This window comes from Temnothorax americanus, unplaced genomic scaffold (assembly GCF_048541705.1).
Source record: "Temnothorax americanus isolate GAGA-0224 unplaced genomic scaffold, ASM4854170v1 Scaffold6, whole genome shotgun sequence".
Taxonomy (NCBI): Eukaryota; Metazoa; Arthropoda; class Insecta; order Hymenoptera; family Formicidae; genus Temnothorax; species Temnothorax americanus.
Genome location: NW_027509751.1, coordinates 5699745 through 5722698, shown reverse-complemented (window position 1 = coordinate 5722698; position 22954 = coordinate 5699745). Strand labels below are relative to the sequence as shown.

At 40.1% G+C, this 22954-nt stretch overlaps 2 protein-coding genes across 25 annotated transcripts in view; one reads left to right on the top strand and one right to left on the bottom strand.

Moving 5' to 3' along the window:
* The window catches only part of Mhc (myosin heavy chain), a 50650-nt gene extending 30358 nt beyond the window's left edge, over positions 1-20292 (top strand). For 11 of the 21 annotated variants that reach the window (XM_077420513.1, XM_077420511.1, XM_077420505.1 and 8 more), the window contains 13 exons: positions 989-1106; positions 3049-3312; positions 6635-6844; positions 11180-11553; positions 11841-12069; positions 12270-12553; positions 13598-13676; positions 14212-14941; positions 15057-15418; positions 15502-15897; positions 15996-16340; positions 16577-16825; positions 19135-20292. In XM_077420513.1, coding sequence (XP_077276639.1) covers positions 989-1106; positions 3049-3312; positions 6635-6844; positions 11180-11553; positions 11841-12069; positions 12270-12553; positions 13598-13676; positions 14212-14941; positions 15057-15418; positions 15502-15897; positions 15996-16340; positions 16577-16825; positions 19135-19227 — 3733 coding nt within the window. In that variant the 3' untranslated portion in view covers positions 19228-20292. Of the gene's footprint in view, positions 1-988; positions 1107-1890; positions 2009-3048; positions 3313-6634; positions 6845-11179; positions 11554-11840; positions 12070-12269; positions 12554-12901; positions 12981-13597; positions 13677-14211; positions 14942-15056; positions 15419-15501; positions 15898-15995; positions 16341-16576; positions 16826-17601; positions 17667-19134 lie in introns of all 21 variants that reach the window. The other 10 variants (XM_077420518.1, XM_077420515.1, XM_077420514.1 and 7 more) reach the window with 4 other exon arrangements.
* Positions 20293-20374: 82 nt separating this feature from the next.
* Cyt-b5-r (Cytochrome b5-related) overlaps positions 20375-22954 on the bottom strand; it is a 63438-nt gene continuing 60858 nt past the window's right edge. For all 4 annotated transcript variants that reach the window (XM_077420531.1, XM_077420529.1, XM_077420528.1 and 1 more), the window contains 4 exons: positions 22378-22645; positions 21840-22131; positions 21437-21652; positions 20375-21085 (listed from right to left, as the gene is read on the bottom strand). In XM_077420531.1, the coding sequence (XP_077276657.1) occupies positions 20809-21085; positions 21437-21652; positions 21840-22131; positions 22378-22645 (1053 nt within the window). In that variant the 3' untranslated portion in view covers positions 20375-20808. The remainder of the gene's footprint in view (positions 21086-21436; positions 21653-21839; positions 22132-22377; positions 22646-22954) is intronic.

Below are 22954 nucleotides of genomic sequence, written 5' to 3'. Positions count from 1 at the left end.
TTTCTGCGAAAAACGCCATAACTTTTCCGACCCATTTCTTGCGCGAACGGGAGCGTCGGGAAGGATTATCTCCATAGATTCGACGCATATAGTAACCGGATTTTTATGTTGTGTACTGTGTAGTTACATGATCCTAGCGCCGGCCATAATGGCGGCCCAAAGCGATCCCAAGGTCGCCGCGGCTAAGTGCTTTGAGGAGATCGGTCTCGATCCGGACAGCTATAGGATCGGTCACACTAAGGCTAGTTGACGTACCCTCGATAGGAATGGATTTGACAATTCCACCGTCCCATTGTTTCTAAACTAGTGGACTAGCCACTTTTCACACCCCACATTCGAGGAATTAGAGACAGATTTCTCCACGTGAATGATCCGGAGATTCTCGTTCAGGAATCGCGACAAGAATATTTGTTCGACAAAATGCCAAATATCAATATTAAATTATATATTAATTTTTTGTCTCGTTGGATGCGAGATAGAATATATATATTTAAAGTTATTGTTAATATTACGTTTCTTGACGATAAACGAACGATTTTTAATTGATTTAAAGTTATTTTTATAAATCAGGGAGATTTAAGGATGATCCACACTGGAATCTTGCCTCGTTAATTCTGCACGTCGCCCCCCCCCCTCATAGAATGCAATATCAAATGTAAATATATTCGAATGTCGTTCAGTTTTGCCCACCCCATGAGTCGTTTCGTAAAAACAGATATCCAACCAGATGTCCGAGATCTGTTGCCCGATTTTTTAAAAATACCCGATTAGATTAGAGGATCAGTCCCCCGAACAGTATTACACGCACGTGAAGTGGGCCCCGATTTTTCCTTTTAAAAATCGTATAAGATTTAGCGATCGAGGAGGAGCGAGAGCAGATCGAGGGACAGGAGGAAGTATAAATCTACGGATATTTGTGTCTGGAACACCCGTACTAATTAGTTCGCACGTTTGCCCCCGCCCCGTGTATCCTGATACCCCCCTCTAGATACAAGATCCTGGCGCCCGCGGCGGTCGACAAGGCAAAGGAGCCCAAGGACGCGGCCGCGGCTGTTCTGGAATCCACCGGTCTCGACGCTGATATGTACCGTCTTGGACACACCAAGGCACGTTTTACCCCCTTTCCCCCTGGCCGCAACTTTCGGTCTGGCCCCGGCCGACCGATGATCTTGCAACGCGGCTTTAAGCGCGATCGACGATGCTCGACGAGCGAGATCCTCGCCTTAGTTTCAGGTCGTTTAAAATCTTTTCGTGGTAAAGTTAATAACTTAACGAGGCTTCCGTTGCTCGAACATCGTCGACGTAAGCGACTGTTTTTCTACTGTCGTTGATGTATGTACTTGAACCCTTGTTACGTCGATGCCCCTTAGCGACTGGGCGGTAGACATAAGTAACGCGTCTTGAAGCGCGAGTATTCGAGAGAATCAGTCTCAATCGACATTTATTTTTACAGCACTATCGCTTTTTTAATTTTTGGTAAAAATTATTTGTCTCGTGATGCTGTAGTTATGATTCCTTTTCTGTCAAGCTATCGGTTTCTCCTGGTTTTACAAATTTTTAGTAGCAAAAATGATTCTCCGAAGATCTCGCGTTTTAACTGACGCCTTACTTTGTACAAGATCGACATGAAGTGGATCTTCCGAATCAAAGTATCCTCGAAGGATACCACTCGTTACCCTTTGGACCTCCCTCCCCTCACCCACCCTTCGATGTATTCTCGATTCTACAGCAGCGAGAAGCAATAATACGACAAACCTCTAACCTGGCGTGATGATTTTTTTCTATCTGTTTTGTGAACACACACACACATCGTCAAATACCAATATGTATCCACCATCAACACACACCGAACCGCAAAACCCTTGACGGCACGGTCGACCACAAACGCAGATACAAAATTCTGTGCGCCAATGCCGTGCGAGAGCCTTGCGAGCCGCAAAAGGCCACCCAGATCATCCTGGATGCGATCAATTTGGAGAACGATCAGTACCGCATGGGTCACACCAAGGTATTGGACACCTGCTGTGGTCCACGTCGTGGCAGTAGTATCACGATGTGCAGCATAAACGCTATCGCAGATTTGTCACAGACGGCGCAAAAGGTCTTGAAGACGTTCGCAGGATACGTCAAACGTCAACCGGCGGATATTCTGTGGACGTTTCCTGTGGAGCTTTCGCGTTGTTCTTATAGCGTCGACGATTTACTCGCCAACATCAATACAAAGGAATAAAATTAAATACTTTAATTTTCTTGAAGAATCTTGGACAAATTTCAGAAATGTTTAGATGACAAAAATCACAAACTCGAAGATTGAATAAGTAGGAATAGATTTTCAGATTCGAATCTTCCGGGTTTCTGGAATCCCGGAATATTCTACAATACATTTTCCGAGAATACGCGACACGCTCTTTGTATATTTATATATTTACGATCTTCGAGCAGTCATACGAAAATGTTGGCCATTAAATGTCAAAGACGTGTCAATTTAACACCGCGCGGCTTCGGCGATTAACTGTTTACAGCCTCGTGCGAGCAAATTAATGACGAGCTATCATCAGACGCGCTAACAAAGGATACCTTTGCCAAATCAATTTTCAGCATGGTGTAATCCCTCGAGAAATGTGAGGCAATCTCTGTCTACCTCCTATCGTCAAATAACGACCCTCTTTCCGAGCTAAAAGCGGCATGGAAGACCAGTTTGTCGACGTTGAGGGATACGATGTACCGCGATTATCTTTTTAGTGATACCGTAAATTAAATGAAAATTAAATTAAACCATCCATAAATCTAAATTATTTATACATGTACGACAATTATATACATATAATTTTTAATCGTTAGTTTTTTTAACTTTGATTATTTGTATTATCTTTCGTCGGAGATATTTAAATTAATTATTATACTTGTCTTTGAGTACTGCGAATTATGGATCGATTAGCGTCAATTTCATTATCACGTTCGATAATCGCGATAGATCTTGAAGATCTGTTACAGCAAGCGATTTCTCTCTCTCAATGTTTAATTCCTTCTTTGCTTCTGAAAAAATAGGTATTCTTCCGTGCCGGAGTTCTGGGTCAGATGGAGGAGCTTCGCGACGAGCGTCTCGGTAAGATCGTGTCCTGGATGCAAGCTTACATCAGGGGTTACCTGTCCCGTAAGGACTACAAGAAACTCCAGGAACAACGCTTGGCCCTCGTGGTCGTCCAGAGGAACTTGAGAAAGTACCTCCAACTCCGCACTTGGCCGTGGTGGAAGTTGTGGCAGAAGATCAAGCCTCTGCTCAACGTCACTCGCATCGAGGACGAGCTGGCCGTAAGTGTCTCATCGAGATCTTCAACACAAGTCATTTCGTTGATATAATTGTTGAAATAATTAAATTATTAGTTTGATTTTTCTCCAAATTTTTACAATTACCATTGTTTTTCTATTTAATATTTTTATTAAAAATATATTATATATATATATATATATATATATATATTTATCTATTTAAGTGCAGAAATTAATATTACAAAAATTATAATTCTTTTTCTACATATATATTAAAAAACGCGCACAAAAATTCTTGTGATAAAGTTCTTTTTCTTTCTGTTTTTGAATCTTTTACAATTTTACATAACAGAGTAATTGTGATATATTTTTGAAAAATTTGGTATACTTAGCAGATATATTGTCAGCAAATTAATTTATCTATTTTAAGCTTTATAGGGGGATAAAATATACGATTCTCGATCAGCACCCTGCAAATTGATCATAGCAAAAACAATAAAAATTTTAGTACTGTTTATCTCAATTAAACAGACCAGAAATGTTATTTTTATCTTTTTTTTTATTTTTTAAATTTCTGGATGATTTCTTAATTTTAGTTGTTACAATTCTCAATTATATCTTTATCTTGACTCTCGAATTAATTTAAACTTCATTTAATTTTTTTCTCTTTTCAAGTACCTATAATTTATAAAGTCTACTTGAGATCCACTTTGCATTTCAAGTGAACTTTACAAATTATATGCCTAATTCTGCAATTTTATTCTTTGACTATCTCTGACGATCAAATTATACTTCTCAAAGAAATCCTGAACTCGTGCATGTTGCAAAGTCGTAATATTCGTTCCGCGAAAATTGAAAGCTCGCGAAAGGAAGCGGGAACTTGGCAAAATAAAGCTCCGACTTGACAGTGATTTACGATCTGGGCTTCGTGCTTAACAGTGCCGTCCGCACGAAATCGTCCGTGGAATTTGTTTCTTCTTTCGCGCGGACCGTAACGGCTCCAGTTTCCAGACGCGCACGTTTATTTATCCGCCACCTAGTCTTCCCGTTTTCACGGTTTATTCGCGCACAAACTCACGACCAACTTCAAATAGGAATTTTCACGAAATCAAAACTTTTTCCACATATTTTTTTTACTCTCGTAATACTTTCATAACTCGAATATACGCCGTAACACTTTTGTTTTTAAATCCACATTTTTTCGTTGAATTTACAACCGTCGAAATTTCCACACACCTTTGTCTTATTCATACATTCATCAAATTCGCAAAACTTAAAAAAAGAAATTCTGTTGAATTAATAAGAATGCGAATTAATTATGGCGTTAAATATTTAGATTTATATTTCTTTAACAGATTTAAATCTACAAAATCCACGGTTTATTTTTCTTCATTTATTTATAAAATTTAATTTTGTGTGTAATTTGATCATTTTTTTAATACGTATGTTTATACAAAAAGCAAGTTTTATAAAATTTATATTAGCATGGTAGCGAAGGGTTTCACTCGATCTGGAAGAATATTTGGAAAGAAGTTTCGCTCGACCCTTTTGGAACGCCGACGCTTCTAATTCTGTCAATCTCCCGACCCCTCCTCGCTCTCGAACTATCTATATTTTCGACTCTATAACCGAATTAACGAGGATTAGGGGAATCCGCGCACGCTCCCGTTCTCAAGTCCAGTTCACTGATACCGCTCTGGTGTTCTAAATTAGAAGCATAATAAAGGCAGCCGGCGGTGAATCAACGTTCGATCATGTTACCGAAGCCGCCTACTTATTAATAGACTCGGCTCTTCCGAAAAGGATCATACAATTATTCGTCCTTCAGAGAGACTCAGGAGACACGGTCGCTCACGTATTCTTCGAATCGCGCTCCGTCTTCTCCGGAATGCTGGCGCTTCTAATTTCGTCTACTCGTTTTTACGTCATAATACCGTCACTTAACTGCTGAATCATTAATACGAGATATGCAGCAACGAAATATAATATTTGGCCCAAAGGTTTTCTTGAAGAAATTTAATATCAATCTCAAGTTTCTTTACTCTCCTTGAACTCTTACTAAAACAGTAAAAAGAGTTAGTTTTGTCTTGTCGACTATTATTATTAATTGCTTTATAATAGTATTACTAAATAATTTTATTCTTTAATTTTATTTTTCTATTTTATTAGTTCTATTTTTCATAGTTGAACTTAAGTTGCATCTCTATTTTTATAGAGATATTATTTATATATTATATGTATAAATTTATATGTTATTTGTGACAAAAATAACAAAATTTTCGTTACAGTTACAATTTTCCGCGAAGATAGAACTTTCAGTTCTAGATATAATATTTGTGATAAAATCTAATTAAAGAAATAGAGATGACTAAGAAAATGAAGAGAGTACGTTATCACAGACTTAAAAAAATTTTCTAGTTTACATCACCAAAGTCTCTCCGTTCGCTTCGATATATCTCCACAGATATTCGCTTAAGCAAATCTCTTTGCGATCCACTTATCCACTTTGCACCTTCTGGAGCCGCCAAAAAGGGGGTGGCGATTGCTCGAGAGAGAGAGAGAGAGAGAGAGAGAGAGAGAGAGAGAGAGAGAGAGAGAGAGAGAGAGAGAGAGAGCGGCCCTTCCGGATCGCTTCTAATTTCGGCCAAGACCGGCCCCCCTCCGCGGACATAAACCGCTCTCCGGCTCCTTTGCTCTCACCCCCCTTGAAATGTAGTATCGGATCGGTTATAAATATTTTTACACGTACAGTGGCGAGGCGCCACTGGAGTGGGGACGCCCACGATCAAGATCGCCGCGGCTCGCTCCTTACTGGCTGCCGGAAACGGGCACGGGTAGAGGGACCACGGGCACGGGTAGAAAAGTTGGGCTTCAACCGAATCCGGGACCAGTTGGACCCGCGACCTCGCGCCGACCCCTTCGAAATTACGCGACCCGCCCGACGAACAAAAGAGGGAGAAGCCTCGCCCTCGTACCCCGTACCACGCACCATATTCACGCGGGTGTTCGAAGCCTCTCTTCGATATCTCGAGACGTAAGTAGGGACCGGTCGTACCCCCGAGTCCCGCGCGCTGTTTCTTTCGTCATCGAACTGTCGACCCCCTTCAAGTTCGAGGCTTCTCGTGAATCCTTCGTACCCTCTTTCGACCGATTCTCCTTCTCTCTCTCTCTCTCTCTCCCTTGAAGAATCCCCGACCCCGCGGGTACCTACGAAAAAAAGAATCGAAATCGAGTGCATTCCTCGCGCGTGTATCCCTCGGTATTTCTCCGAGGGTGATCAATAATGGGCGACTCGGTGCTGATCGAGAATCCGACCCCGCTGGTGAACGGCGGCAGGCTCGAAGGTGAAATGGCCTCGTTACAGGCGCTGGAAGAGAAAGCCAGGAAGGCGCAGGAAGCCTTCGAGAAGGAGGAGAAGCTGCGCAAAGAGTTGGAGGACCTGAACGCCAAGCTCCTCAGCGAGAAAACCAATCTGCTGCGCCAGTTGGAGGGTGAGAAGAGCGGACTATCCGAGTACCAAGAGAAATCTCTGAAACTAGCCGCGCAAAAGGCCGACCTCGAATCACAGCTCCAGGTGAGACTTTTATTCAAATCAATATTTTTTAATAACAAATTGTTTAACGACAATTATTATTAATTGATCAAACCTTGAGAATTTTTGCTATTGAAATTTATTAGCATCAAGTTGTCACGAGAAACTTTCTCTGCTAAAGCTTATTAGGTTAAATTATTGCGAACTTAAAAAACTTTTCCTCTAAAATTGATTAGTGTTTATTATCTTGAATTTTTATATTAAAAGTTTGCTTTGTATAAAATGTTGACTTATATCGAAAAGAGATTAAAAAGCTTTTTCAGCTCTTTTAATCTTGCCTATTGCAATCTTCGATAGCTAATTAAAAACTGAATTAACTAAAAATTATTCAAAAAGATTTAGGATAAAGAGGATTATATTGTTGGTTTAAAAATAATGACATTAATTTTATTTTTGTTTTTATTGAAGAAGATGGTAGATTCGTAATTACACGAGAATGAGACGCTAGTATTGAAAGAATTTTTCACCAAATCATCATAAAAATTGCGATATGAAATTATTTTCGATTATTTGGCGCAAGCCGCAGTCACTCAACTGCGAAGGGCAAAAAGTAATATAATTAGCGGCGTAATTAGCACAGTGGCGCAAGTCGCGCGCGGATCGATGTGGAAGGGCGAAATGCTATATAATTAGAATCATCACTCATATAACTATAATTTGTCGCTATATAACATTTATTAATCATGTTTAACTAAACTTCTGAATTAAATTAAAATGTATTAAATATCTAAAAAAAATGTATTAATATATCAAGTATCAATATATTAATAGTAACTTTTGACAAAATATAAAGATTAGAATAAGCGTAACAAATAGAAAAGTTCTCAATAGCAGAATTCTAAAACTTCGTTTACTTTGAGAGAAATTTAAAAAAATTTAGATTGAGATCTTTCTCATCGTTAAAGTTATGTCACGTCGCGAATCGATCGCAATTTTTCAACAGTGAAAAAACTTTTTGCGAGAAGAGAAAGAAAGAGAGCGATTTGGAGGGGAGGGGGAAGGAATCACATTTTACGTGATTTAAATCGGCTCGAGTTACGCGCGGCGCGCGATTTCGCAAGCTCGCGAGCGCGACAAAGTAGCGAAGGCGCGGAATTAGTCAGACGCGCTATTTTTCTTCGAGCCCGAGCGTGGCGAGCGCGGACGACAACTCATCCGGTTACGCGGTCGACGCTTATACGTTCGGTCATATTTCGCAGCTAAAATTACGGTGCATACCCCGACTTACTCAAAATTGTTAACAAAGAGAGAAAAAAATATCTCCAGGTCCGTCTAAGAGAATGCAGATTTCTTGTGCAAGAAATAACTAACAGCTTTGAACATGACCTATCGTAATTAATTGTGCCAAAAAAATTATTATTAAGATATTATTAATAAGAGTTTTATTATTATTTTTTTTATTCTTCGTACTTTTATTCGATGGAAAATTTACGATAAAATCCAGATGTTTTTTTATTTTTGAACAATTAAAGCTCCATGTGTCCAATAAAATATCCAATAATAATTTTGCGACTGTTTTACGATCGTCTCATTTCTTTACAATTTTTTTCAAGGATCTCTTCAAAGTTGCTCTTTTCTCGTAACAACTCTAAAATTTTTTTCAAAATTACGTCACTGACTCGATTTTCTCAAAATTTCCTCGCATTTATTCTATACGATCGCTGTATTTCTCCAATTGTTCCCGCCCGTCGTAAATACTCGCCGGAGAAATCTGAGAGTCTTCGAAATTCTGGACGATCGCATCAGCATGGTGAACACCAGTATTTTTATCCGGTTGTTAAGCACGCGCAGAAACACGCGCTGGAGAAAAGGCAACGGTAATAACTTCTCGAAGACGTCGCGCTCGCAGGTCGTGATCGCGACTAGAATTCCAGATTTCCTCTCTCTCTCTCTCTCTCTCTCTCTCTCTCTCTCTCTCTCTCTCTCTCTCTCTCTCTCTCTCTCTCTCTCTCTCTCTCTCTCTCTCTCCCTCTCTCTTTCTAACTGGATTCCAAACTGACTATTTTTAACAGTACCTTTTAAACATCCACTTAGAACAACGGCTACTACATAGTCATCCCCTATCATCGCAGCGCCCGTCATCGGCTCGTAGTGTCTACCGTTCCTTGTTTTCCAACAAACAACTTGATACCCCAGCTTGATAGAATTAGAATAGAAATGACAATTAAATAAAATATGCGACGTACTAAAAAATCAAATATAAAAAATGTTTATTAAATAAGAAAGATGAGTTCTAAATTAGCTAGTTGTTGATTGCAGGGGGAATATAAAAGGCAATATCACATGTAGTAATGTGATAACGTTGGTAAATCACTTTGCGTCAAATTAAATTATAATTTATTAGACAAATGTAACGGTAAAATAATCGCTATCTCAAATTTTTCTTAAAGAAACTATTAAAAGTGTTCAGTATTTGCAATTTTTAATACTTATTGAAGAATTTGCTTGATTCATTAATCGTACCGAGCCTTTGGCAGTTGGCTAATATTTTGTATTTATTTATAATTAATTTTGTTTTATTCTTGTTTTATCCAATTTCTGTTTTGCTTTTCATTATTTTTTACTTACGCACTTTCGATTATTATTGTAATTGCCTTAATTATAGTTGTTATGTCTTTGATTTATCTTTCAAATCGTCGTAGCCATCAAGAGCGGCTCTTTTAGTTCGTTAAGCGAGCTTAATATCGCGAGGTGCGCCTATTAAAAGCTTTCGCATCGAGTGCATCGCGATTGGCCCGGTCGGTGTCGAAGGCGATCCTCTCATGATTAAAGGCGGCCGGAAGACTACGGCCGGCTTCGATGTTAAACGCTACCATTTACGGTCAGGCGATGTAGGAAGAAGGAAGAAGGAAAAAGGACGGGAGACAAAAAGAAAGAAAAAAATAGGAGAGAGAGAGAGAGAGAGAGAGAGAGAGGGCAACGGCAACAAATTTAGCAGATCCCAGATTCCAGGTTATTAAAAGTGGGCGGCGGTTTTAAGCTCGCTGGAACGGAGGCGAGAGAAAACGAAGGAGGTAACAGGTGTAGGGTATATTTATATGCCGTCATATGCTGCGTGCATGCGCATGCAGGCAGGCAGGCGTGCGTCATAATCATACAGCCGTATCTCCTTCGCGGCCTCTTCATCATCGTCGACGAGACCACGTCGTTCCTTCGCTGTCGCCACCGATTTTTCCACCTCGTCTTTCCACTTGCCCGGGATATGGTCCCGGTGCACTGAACCAGATCATCTTACTTCGAAAGAGAAACAGAGAGAGAGAAAAAGATGATTCTGGTTTCCATAACGTTGATCTATCTATCTATCTATCTCCCTCTTTTTCCTTTTATCTATTTTGCAAACTTTTTCTTGAAAATTTGTTTTAATATTCTTTGAATATTGATTGATAACAAGATTGACTTGAGTCAATGTTGTACTCTTCTTTCTTTCGTGTCTTTCTTGTTTAGTTTTTCACGGAGTATCTCTTTCGAATTTTTTAAAATACTCCGATAAAGAGTTCCGCGGAAATTCCGAACTTTCCTGCCGGCAAATATAGACTCGGGTCGCCGAATCCAAACGGAACGCGCGATGAAGAGATAAACGTGATGAACGGAGAGATTGATCGCGCCGGCCGGGCAAGATGTTGTGCCAATATTCTTTGCCCCCGCATTAACTAATATTAGGCGCCCGTGGGTATGGGCCGTCTCGTAATTGTGCGTCAATGCCAATTAATCGTATGGCCGTGCAGAGAGGAAAAGAGATGTGTTCGACATTCTCGACGAGGGACTTGGCGCACGCCAAAGGATACTCCAGCGAGAGATAAATTCCACGTGCAGACCTTTCATCGACCCAAATACCTCTTCGGTAAACAAAATTCTGGAGATTATGTCATTTTAAAAAAGTAGATAAACTATAACTGCCGAGCTACAGTTTAAATCGCCCGCAGAGCTGTTATTACAATTATCTCATGACTCATAAACGGGATACTAAATGAAGTAATATATCGAATATATATGATAAAATAATATATGAAAATAGAATATTAAAAATAGATGTGACAATATTAATATTAAAACAAATATATAGGTAAAATAAAATATAGAATAGTGAGCTTGAAACAGAATAATGAAATAAAAAATAATGGAAATAATAGATATAATATTAAAAATAATAAACATAATTTGGTAATACTATAATAAAATCTCTACAAAAATATCGACGAATAATTGAAATTCTTAAATTTCTGAATGTATGTACATAATTATCTGATGATAATTAATACGCTCTATTATATAATCAAAGAAACATTGTCGATACTTATCCAAATACTTCTCACATAGGATATCAGCGACAGATTTAAGGAAGAGGAGGACGCGAGGAACAATCTCTTCCAGACCAAGAAGAAACTCGAGCAAGAAGTATCCGGCTTGAAGAAGGATATCGAGGATCTCGAATTGAACTTGCAGAAGTCCGAGCAGGATAAGGCGACAAAAGACCATCAAATCAGAAACCTAAACGACGAGATCGCCCACCAGGACGAGCTCATCAATAAGCTTAATAAGGAAAAGAAGAACCAGGGCGAGGTCAATCAGAAGACCGGCGAGGAGCTCCAGGCTGCCGAGGACAAAGTCAACCACCTTAACAAGGTCAAAATTAAGCTCGAGCAGACCCTCGACGAGCTTGAGGACTCTCTCGAGCGTGAAAAGAAGTCACGGTAAGGAAATTCGATGCGTTTGATTATCTAAGATTATAAATTGCCCATGCAAGATTAAGATTCAAGAATCGCAGCTACTCAATTATAATTTTTTCAAATTCTTTAGATTTTTCTTGCGTTCCTTTTTCGGAAAAGAAAACTAAAAATAGATTAAAAATAGATTAATCTATAAGTAATAAAATTTTTTCGAAATTAATTCTATATAATAGTATAAATAATTTTTATAGAAATATGATGAAATACTGTAGCGAGGATACTTATGCAATATGTTAAAATCTAATTTGCAGTGCCGACGTAGAAAAGGCGAAGAGAAAGGTGGAGGGTGATCTGAAGCTCACACAGGAAGCCGTTGCCGATCTCGAAAGAAACAAGAAGGAACTCGAACAGACTATCCAACGCAAAGACAAGGAACTCTCGTCCCTAACTGCCAAACTTGAGGATGAGCAATCCTTAGTCGGTAAACTACAGAAACAGATTAAGGAGCTGCAGGCCCGCATCGAGGAACTCGAAGAAGAGGTTTGTATAATAAAATTAATCAAGAAAATGTGTTTTTTCCAAAGTTTTCAACCTTAAAAAGGAAAAAAGTATAAAAATATTTTAATCTGTTAAATATTTTAAGAGACGTTAATTAGAATTTTATTATAAAAGTACGTTTATTGCTGTCTTATGCTCTTTTATGTGATGATAAAATGACAATGTGCATTTCCTTCTTCAAGATCGAGGCGGAACGCGGCGGACGCGCCAAGGCCGAGAAGCAACGTAGCGATCTCGCCCGCGAGCTCGAGGAGCTCGGTGAACGTCTGGAGGAGGCCGGTGGTGCCACTTCCGCTCAGATCGAGCTGAACAAGAAGCGAGAGGCCGAACTCAGCAAACTCCGCAGGGACCTCGAGGAGGCCAACATCCAGCATGAGTCCTCGCTGGCCATTCTGCGCAAGAAGCACAACGATGCCGTGGCCGAGATGGGCGAACAAATCGACACTCTCAATAAACTTAAGGCTAGGTGAGTTTGCCAGGCTGATTTTCTTTTTTTCAATGAAAAAAATATGAATAAAAAAAGAATTATTTCTTTTTTTCAATTTAATATTGAAAAGAAGATAGGGGATAAAGCGGTTTGAAAATTTTGTTAAGAATCGCTATAAAAAGCTTGAACTCTTTGACGATTAGTATAGAAAATTTAGCACACGGTCGCCGAAGACAAATAATTTTACGACGCTGAGATATATAGATTTGGCAAGATCGGCAATTAGATATAAATTTCGACTTTTCAGTATAAATGGACTATTAGACTTTTGTTGAAAAAAAAAAGAAAATGGAAAAGCAGCGGGATTATAATATAATATTTTAATAGAGCCGAAAAGGGCCGACACGACATCCACGCTGAGCTGAACAATTCGCGCGCTCTTGTGGATCAGATTTCCCGGGAGAAGGTACTTGAAAAAGAGAAAGCGGAATGACAGGAGTGTTTCTTTCATCTCGTGCATCTTTCAAACGTAGTTTCGAAACCCTGTGCGCTATTAATACCCTTCGATAATCCTTTCAATTTGTAAAAACACATGTGATTACCAGAATGAAGTTACTCCCCGAAGAGATAATATATTGTGCAATGTCGAATCTTATTGCTCGAATTGTTATGTTGTGTCACGAATGCTGGATTAAATACCCTTTTTTTCCCCTCGTCAATTTTGCGTTGCAAGAGAAATTGATTAATATTCTCTCTACTTTTAAAAATATTTAATCAAATAAATATGCGTATTATTACATTTTAATTAATTTTTTTAATTTGGATTGAATTAATTGAATTTTAATTCCTTATTTTAATTCAATTTTGAGGTAAAGGTAAGAGTTCCGTATAATGATTATTTATATTATTTTTTATTCATCTCTTTGCCAATGAAGTTACTTATATTCCACTGACTGCGTGAAAAAATAATTATTAATCGCGAGGTAGTTTAATCCGGCATTCCGGAATGCAAACCAAACAATATCATCATTCGTGCCATCGTCATTTATCTGTAATCCCTTCACTGTTTCCGTGTCCGATCAGGGTTGAGAAGGAGAAGGTGCAGTACTATAGCGAGTTGAACGACTTGCGCACGTCCTGCGACCACCTGAGCAACGAGAAGGTAAGGCCGGTCCACACGTTAACAATACCCGGATTAACGCGACTAACAGCTTCCGCTAGGTGCAGAGACGCAGAAACAGATCTATGGATTGTCTCCCCTCTCTCCCCAGGATTATTCGCGAATTATTTATCTGACGTGTGAGTCGATATAATCCCTGCTTGCTCAGCATCGCTTTCGTATGTGTGCGTTATTAAGTGACTGGAGCTCGCTTTTCGATTTCTTTTTAATGCGTTATTATTGTGATTGAATAATTAAAATAAGAAGTTTTAGAGACACGGAAGCTACACTTCTTGTGTAGTCTAAAGCCATTTAGCCATTTCTGTCTATTTTATCTTGATTTATTTAATCCGTATAGTGTTGCGTCTCCCTTTAATCCACGTTGAAGTTGCATATTTAAAGCATCCGGGCGCAACATATTTAAAGAGAATGATATTATTTTTACATTTTTAATTATAATTATCTAAAGGCGAGCTCAGACTACAAAGATACCTGCATTGATCTAAAATCGATTGATATAATGTTCTTCGAAATCCAGGCCGCCCAAGAGAAAATCGTCAAGCAGCTGCAGCACCAGCTGAACGAGACCCAAGGCAAACTTGAGGAAGTAAACCGCACTTTGAACGACTTCGATGCCGCGAAGAAGAAATTGTCGATCGAGAACAGCGACCTGTTGCGCCAACTGGAAGAGGCTGAATCGCAGGTCAGCCAGCTGTCCAAGATCAAGATCTCGCTCACCACGCAATTGGAGGACACGAAAAGGCTCGCGGACGAGGAGTCGCGCGAGCGCGCTACTCTGCTCGGCAAGTTCCGCAATCTGGAGCACGATCTCGACAACATTCGCGAGCAAGTGGAAGAGGAGGCTGAGGGTAAGGCCGATCTTCAGCGTCAGCTCAGCAAGGCCAACGCCGAGGCGCAACTCTGGCGCACCAAGTACGAGTCCGAGGGTGTCGCCCGGGCTGAAGAGCTCGAGGAGGCGAAGAGGAAGTTACAGGCCAGGTTGGCCGAAGCTGAGGAGACCATCGAGTCTCTCAACCAGAAGGTCATCGCTCTGGAGAAAACCAAACAGCGGCTGTCCACCGAGGTGGAGGACCTGCAAATTGAAGTGGATCGCGCAACCGCCATCGCCAACGCTGCCGAAAAGAAACAGAAAGCCTTCGACAAGATCATTGGCGAATGGAAGCTCAAAGTCGACGATCTCGCCGCCGAGTTGGACGCCAGTCAAAAGGAGTGCCGCAACTACAGCACCGAACTCTTCAGGCTCAGAGGTGAAAAAAAATAAATTAATTTTTTTAGTTTTACGCTTTATGCTTGTCGGTGTAAATTATTATACTATTATTAATTATATCATTGATTCATAATTATCAATGTTTGATTAATCAGGCGCGTACGAGGAAGGCCAGGAACAGCTGGAGGCAGTACGTCGCGAGAACAAGAACCTTGCCGACGAGGTGAAGGATCTGTTGGACCAGATTGGCGAGGGTGGCCGCAACATTCACGAGATCGAGAAGGCCAGGAAACGCCTGGAGGCTGAAAAGGACGAGCTTCAGGCAGCCTTGGAAGAGGCCGAAGCCGCTCTCGAGCAGGAGGAGAACAAGGTGCTGCGCAGCCAGCTCGAGCTCAGCCAAGTCAGACAAGAGATCGATCGCCGCATTCAAGAGAAGGAAGAGGAATTCGAAAACACCAGGAAGAACCACCAGCGTGCTCTTGACTCCATGCAAGCCTCTCTCGAAGCAGAGGCCAAGGTGAGCGTGGCGTATTTCTGGAAAATCTATTTCCTCATTCTAATTAGGACACGTCTGATCTTGAGATATAATTTGATTTTCAGGGTAAAGCTGAGGCGCTGCGCATGAAGAAGAAGCTGGAGGCGGACATCAACGAGCTGGAGATCGCGCTGGACCACGCGAACAAAGCGAACGCCGAGGCACAGAAGAACATCAAACGATACCAGCAGCAGCTGAAGGACGTGCAGACCGCGCTCGAGGAGGAGCAGAGAGCGCGCGACGAGGCCCGGGAACTCCTCGGCATCTCGGAGCGCCGCGCTAACGCTCTACAGAATGAGCTCGAGGAGAGCCGCACTCTCCTGGAACAGGCGGACCGCGGTCGTCGCCAGGCCGAGCAGGAACTCGCCGACTGCCACGAACAGCTGAACGAATTGAGCGCCCAGAACGCCTCCATTTCCGGCGCCAAGAGGAAACTCGAGGCCGAACTGCAGACTCTCCACGTGAGTATCGATTGCTTTTCGATAATTCAATAGAACGTTTCCCGGGCCCAGATAGAATAAATGGGTTGTATATCTTTTTGCGTCTTTCTTTCTCTTAGTCCGACTTGGACGAGTTGTTGAACGAGGCAAAGAACTCAGAAGAGAAGGCGAAGAAGGCGATGGTAGACGCGGCCAGATTGGCCGACGAGCTGCGCGCCGAGCAGGATCACGCCCAGACCCAGGAGAAGCTGCGCAAGGCCCTGGAGACGCAGATCAAGGAACTGCAAGTGCGCTTGGACGAGGCCGAGGCGAACGCTCTCAAGGGCGGAAAGAAGGCTATTCAGAAGCTGGAGCAGCGCGTGCGCGAGCTGGAGAACGAGCTCGACGGCGAACAAAGGAGACACGCCGACGCCCAGAAGAACTTGCGCAAATCCGAGCGTCGTATCAAGGAGCTGAGCTTCCAGGTAGAATCCCGATTTATCATAAATCTATTCAAACGGAAGTCCAATCTACGTATATCACTTTTACTAAATAAATTAGTATTTTTATAATCGATAAAAGAGATGTTGGATCAACATTTATATAATCAAGATACTGAACTTTTTATTTTTAAATTTAATTATTTCACTTTTGTTTAACTGATTTACTTGCAAAGAAGTTTTACTGAAATGATCACGTTTTCCGTTTTCTCGTTTTCCAGGCGGACGAAGACCGTAAGAACCACGAGCGCATGCAGGATCTGGTCGACAAGCTCCAGCAGAAGATCAAGACGTACAAGAGGCAGATCGAGGAGGCGGAGGAGATCGCCGCGCTGAATCTCGCCAAGTTCCGCAAGGCGCAGCAGGAACTCGAAGAAGCCGAGGAGAGGGCGGACCTCGCCGAGCAGGCGATCACCAAGTTCCGCACCAAGGGACGCGGAGGAAGTGCCGCGCGTGGACTCAGCCCAGCGGTAGGCTATTAAATCGTGTCAACCTTATCATCATCCTCGAACTTAATCTTTAATTCGCGACGTCGAAACTGCGATAACACATACTTGTTTCCAGTTTCTAATTCTTTTATTGTTGAATATCTTTCACGAATATCTTTATTGACTTAATTTCATGAATGATATTATGGAAGAACTTACGAAAACAATAATGTTGCGAATTAAAGATTAAGAATGGATCTTTCGAGAAGATTCCGATCGATCGTCTTCGACGTCTTTCGGTAATTTCTTGATAATATTGTACAATTAGATTCTTTATAAATTGATGATATATTGTTAATAATAAAATAAAGTAATCGATATATTTATCTATTTGTCCAAAGAAATATATATAGTCTTTAGTTAATTTTAAGTAAATTAATTTTTAAATTAGATTTTACTTCATTAATTTTACTTTATTTGACATTGTTTCAACTTTGAGATTTTAATTTAGCGACTTGTATCTTATAATATTGCTACTTCGAATACAAAATATAATACATCTTGCGAGATCGAGAATTGTTTCAGGTTTTCGTTAGCCATTACGATAAAGAAGTAAAGTAAATTCTTACCGAAAAGGTCATTAAAAATCGTTGATCGTGCTTGCATTAATGTTGAGTCGATATCGCGCGGTCGAGAGGTGGGCTCGGTGAATATAAATCTCGAAGCTCAATCGGGGGTTGGGATTAAGGGAGAGCGGTGCGGGGGACAGATCGAAGGTGCTGGTGTCTAATTAGCCATCTGTGTCTTCCTGTGTGCAGCCGCAACAGAAACGTAAGGTGCCCTCCGCGATGGAGTAGACGCACACACACCGCGCTTGGTCCATGTAAGTCCGTGCACGTGGGGTGTCGTAAGCGCGTGGGGTGTGACGATTACTTAGAAAAAGAACAAAATAGTTGACTGAATAGCCAGAGAGAGAGAGAAAGTGAGAAAAAGAAAGAAGGAAAGAGAGAGAGAATGATTAGTTTTATTATACGTGAGCAGGAGTTTACGAAACGCGAGAGGAACACGCGCGGTAGATGAGACTCCCTCTTGCATTCGTCACTGTCTCGTTTGCACTTGTGTGTCCGATAACACTCTTTCGGGTGGGACCCGAGCTTGTTCATCGTCATTAACTCTTTATAACTCGCACACCTCGTCCTTTTCTCCGTACAGTATTCACTTGCGAATTAGTAGACGCGCGTCGTAGAAATTAGAGCAGTTAGAGGCCGAACAAACAACAGTTGTGTGTGAAAAAGTAGCTAACGGAATTAGCCCCAATACGTAGGAAATAAATTTATGTAATTATTGAGTATTAATTAAATTAATAATTGCGAGAGCGGAAAATTAAATGGATAATCCAAGAGATAAATTTATCACGGAAATACTTATTGTTTATATATATATATATAGATAAGTTTGAAATTTTAATATCTAATATATATACGGCGTGAAATTATTTTATAATATATTATACCAGTTTTAATCTCTAAACATAATATTTAGCATATTTACTTCTTAATTTTTAATTCAACATAAAAATTGGAAATTTTTTTTATGAATAACTTTCTTTGAAATTATCCGTAAAACATTCTATATTTTCCTATTTTTTTAAATTTGTACCAAAGATGTTGATTATACGTATCGATTTTCTCAGATCCTCATAATTTATTTAAGTTTTTTTTATTGCTATATATCTACAAGTCCGGATAGTGAAATGGTGTTTTTCTTTCTTGATTATTTAATTAAGTTTCTTTTATTTACGATGACTCTCACTCAGGTTCGAATGAAACTTTTGTTAATTTAATTTTCCTTTAATCCAGAAAGGTTAATCAGTTTCCTCGCCAATATACGTCGCCATTGTTGACCTTTACATTTAACAACACGCGGACAGTTCGTCATCAACAAGAACTGCGATTTAATTCTGATTTTTTAAAAGAAAAAAAAATTGTGACTAATACTCATCAATTACGAGTGTCTGAGATAAATCTCCCCTCTCTAAAAAAAATGTATATTCCGTGTTTATCACGCGGCGAAATAGAAATGTCACGACCCTTGGTGCGTTATCGCGATTCCACTTGCGTATTTCGAGTGCGCGAGGGGTAAAAAAAAACAAGAAATGTTGGATCACGATTAGAAACGAGCAGAAACACAGAGAACGTGTCACTCGCCCTCTCCCCTTTTTTTTCATTGAAACTGTTTTCCGAATCCGGAAAAAAATTGCACCTATTAAAATCCTCGCGCGAATATCTCCTCACATTTATTTACTTAGTGACTCACGTGAGAGTTTATGCTTTGTATTTCTCTTCTTTCAGCCACACCGACCTGTGTTTAAACCCGAATTTGATGGTCCCCCATTCCCTCGCCGTTTTCCCGGCTTCGACCTGCAGCCCGATGGTGAACTGTAAAGCTTCTTCCGAGGTTCGCGTAAATAACTAGTAAAAAAACTATCCAAAAAAAAAGTCAAAAATTTAACAGCAGAAAACATCCGAAGAATAAAGAAGATGGGTAAGAGAAGAAAGAGGAGGAGGAGGAGGAGGAAGAGAAGAAGAAGAAGGAAGAACATCGTCGCCCTCATCAAGTCCATCGTCGAACGAAGACACGAATATATACATATATATGCAACGAATCCGAGAGCTCATTCGGAGCTCTCAACGGCATCGTCATCTTGCAATCGAACGATCGATCAATCAAACATCATCACACATCCGGACCATAGAATTTTCGTCATCTTTTTCGATAATAATTTTTTTCTGTTTAATCGGCCAAAAAGGGAAAACGCGGAAAATCAGTGCTCGCTCGGGAAGGAGAGAATTAAGGGTGAGAGTGGGGAGGCGGGGATGCGTTTCTTTACCACCTCGAGCTGACAGTCGAGGGAGAGAAAGGGAGAGAGAGGAAGGGAGGGAGAGACTGGGAGAGTGAGAGTGGGTGAGAGCGAGAGAGAGATCGAGCGAGAGGGCGCGCGAGCGGATGATGAGAGGGCGAGAGCCAGCGCGACAGATATATTAATATTTACACACACGCATACACAGAAGACGAAAAGGGGGGAGGGAGAAAATAGAGCGACGAATAAGATGCGATTTCATTGACGTTGAATTTTGCGGTACGCTAAAAAGTTGAGACGGTCTGAACTTCTTCCCCCACTACATTTTTTTGACGCTGCCGCTGGTTTCTAGCGTCAATGAAATCGCACCTATACAGAAACGTTTATGTTCTCGCGAGTTGCACAATAACTGCAAAAGTCGAGCAAAAGTCGAGCTGGAAACGAGATCGTGGAAAGAGGAGAAGGATCACTCGCGAGTAGTAGAACGAGAGAGCGAATTGCGATGAACGTTTGATCAGAAGCGCGTATCTTACACATGTCATCCAAATGATATCGTATTCTATAAACTTAATTGTAATTTATAAAGAGAGACGAAGTATGTATTTATTAAAGTAAATAAGCAATAAATAAAGATAAGAACTATAAATAGCTCCATTTGCCGATCACTCACCCGTGAGACTCGACGATTCGAGGACAAGGATTCGTTGGATGTCACGTGTCGATCTTCGCCGTGAACGCAAAAAAATTATTTATTTGTTTAATTGTCAGCTTAATTTATTGTACAATATAACCGTCGCAGTCGTACGAAACAGTGGAAAATAATTTTTGGCTTTCATGCATCAAGTACTTCGCGTAACGGTAATCTCGCAAAGTTTGTCTTTTCTTAAAATTATTTATCTACTTTACGTGTAGATACGATTTTAACTTAATTCGTAAAACTTATCTCAAATTACGCGCATAATTTAACGAGTTTCTACTTCAATCGTCTCATTTATATATATTTAATATTATTATTAAATATATTATATATTAATATTATTCGCCTGAGGGGTATTTACGTCGCAAATTGACACGTAAAAATTTAGAAGTGCGTAGAAGCGCGTAGAAACTTAGTGCCTAGGAATTCAATATTTATGATAGAGCACGTTTCGCCGAAGGCTGAGTTCTACCTGTGATTCTTCTTGGCGTCAGTTCGCGTAAGCTGCCTGAATTGTCCTTTCATAAGCTCCCACTGCGTCCACTTGTCCGAGCTGATACGGAATTCCTCGCACGTTTGCAGAAAAGCAGGCACGCATAATTGCAAATAGTGATGGTCCACGGTGGGCAGCAGATGGTGCAATGAGTGTGAGCCGAAGTTGGTGAGCGCTAGGAAGGTCGAGTCGTCGATCACCTCGCGGTCGCGCACGGCGTCCATCTCGAGCAGACCCCAGTCCAAGTCATTCCTTGGAGACATTGCAATAATTAGAGGAATTTACTAAATTTTTCAGAAATATTTTACCATTAAAAAATTAAACTTACGTTGAGATTAAAATTGGAATTAATGTCGAGCAGCTCGACGTTAAAAACAAAGTCAATTAATTAAAATCAAAATATCATGCAGAAATTACATCAAGATTAAATTAACGTTAGATCTATGTTTGAAAGTGAGTGTAGTTAAATCAATATTTTTTTTCCTTTAATTAACTTATTTTATACTATTTAAAAAACAAAATAAATCTGATCAATTAAAAAATGCTTTAATAATTTCAGGGAATAAAAGTTTCCTTAAAAAAAAAATGTAAGCTATATGTAACCTGTAGGTATCGCCGTCGTGGAAAATATTAGGGTGATGATGAGCCGCATTGAAACCAATCAGACCGAACAGGGCGCTACTAATTAGCACCATTATCAGCCACAACTTGAGAGCCACGAGAATATTAGGTGCCATAAAACACATCGATAGGGGTAGCACGAGCGGCACGAGATCGCGAAACTCGAAGACCCCGTACACCTTGAATACCGCGTAATATCTAAAAGTAATTAAATCTTTCATCACGACAAATAGAATTGGGAATCCATTTGGCAAATTTTTCGATGTCGACAGACGCAAAAATTAAGAATCTAAAGTGAAGATACAATAAGCTAAACCTTTCTCTTAATTTCAACGAAAGGGTGTGGAATGTTATTGTATATACGTTGAAATTAAGTTTTTATTACCGTTTCAAGCCTTCGGAAACGAACAGCAACATCCAAACGATGGGACTTATAATCCTGCTTATCATTCCCGCTAAGTAGGATTTATCCTTACGAGGCATCCACTGCAAAAATGGCTCTAACACGTAGATCTCGTAATCCCATATGGTGTTGGTATACATGTGGTGGCTCATCACGTGCGTGATGCGCCAATCTTTTGAGGATATCATGCTAAGATCGAAGTAATACATACGAAAATTGTCTCTCATGTGGAAGTAATTGTGTGCCGCGACGGTTGTCCATGTCAGAAAAACACCTAGAATTATCGTCGAATAAACCAATCGATTAATACGTTTGCTCTTAATGATTGTAATTAATACAAAGATATATTAATTAATAAATATATTCGTAAATTTTTTATATTTATAGTTTTATTGCGATTGTCATTTTTATTATACTGTTAATTAACGAATATCTTTAATCTCATTTTTATTTGTAATTTCAATTCTTTCTCTAATAAACTATTTATATCTTAATTATAAATAACTTCACGAATGCTCACTGGCTAGGACGGTAATGGCGTAAGAGTCGACGAGAGCGGCCGTGAGAATCAGCGCGAAAGTCGCGGTCGCCAAAGAATCGGTGATGAGATTCGTCGTCGTGGACGGTTTATGGAAATTGACGTTTTTCAAAGCCTCGGCCGCGCGTCTCTTGAATGTGCGATAGAAGCCGTCCGGAAGAAAAGTCAGGGGCACCGATCGCGGACACGTGGCTTCACGGACGTAGAATTTTGGCAGCAGTCGTTCGGCTTTGTCAGTGATGTGGTGACTCTAAGTGATAGAATTGACTGTTATAAAATTTAAAGTTGCCTTCGAATTTACCTACACGAAAATCGTAGCAACAGACCCAAAAATTTTCAAGGAAAACTGTGAAAAGAAATAGGGTGATATATGTGTAAATATAGTAAAGACACACATACTTCGTTATTTAATATATATACATATAAATATAAAGTTATGGAATAATATTCATAAAAATGCTCACAAAAAATGATAATAATAATCTATATATAAAAGTACGGATTAAAAGATGATTGATGCTTCCAAGCAAAAAATTGACTGATAATAAATTGTTAATTT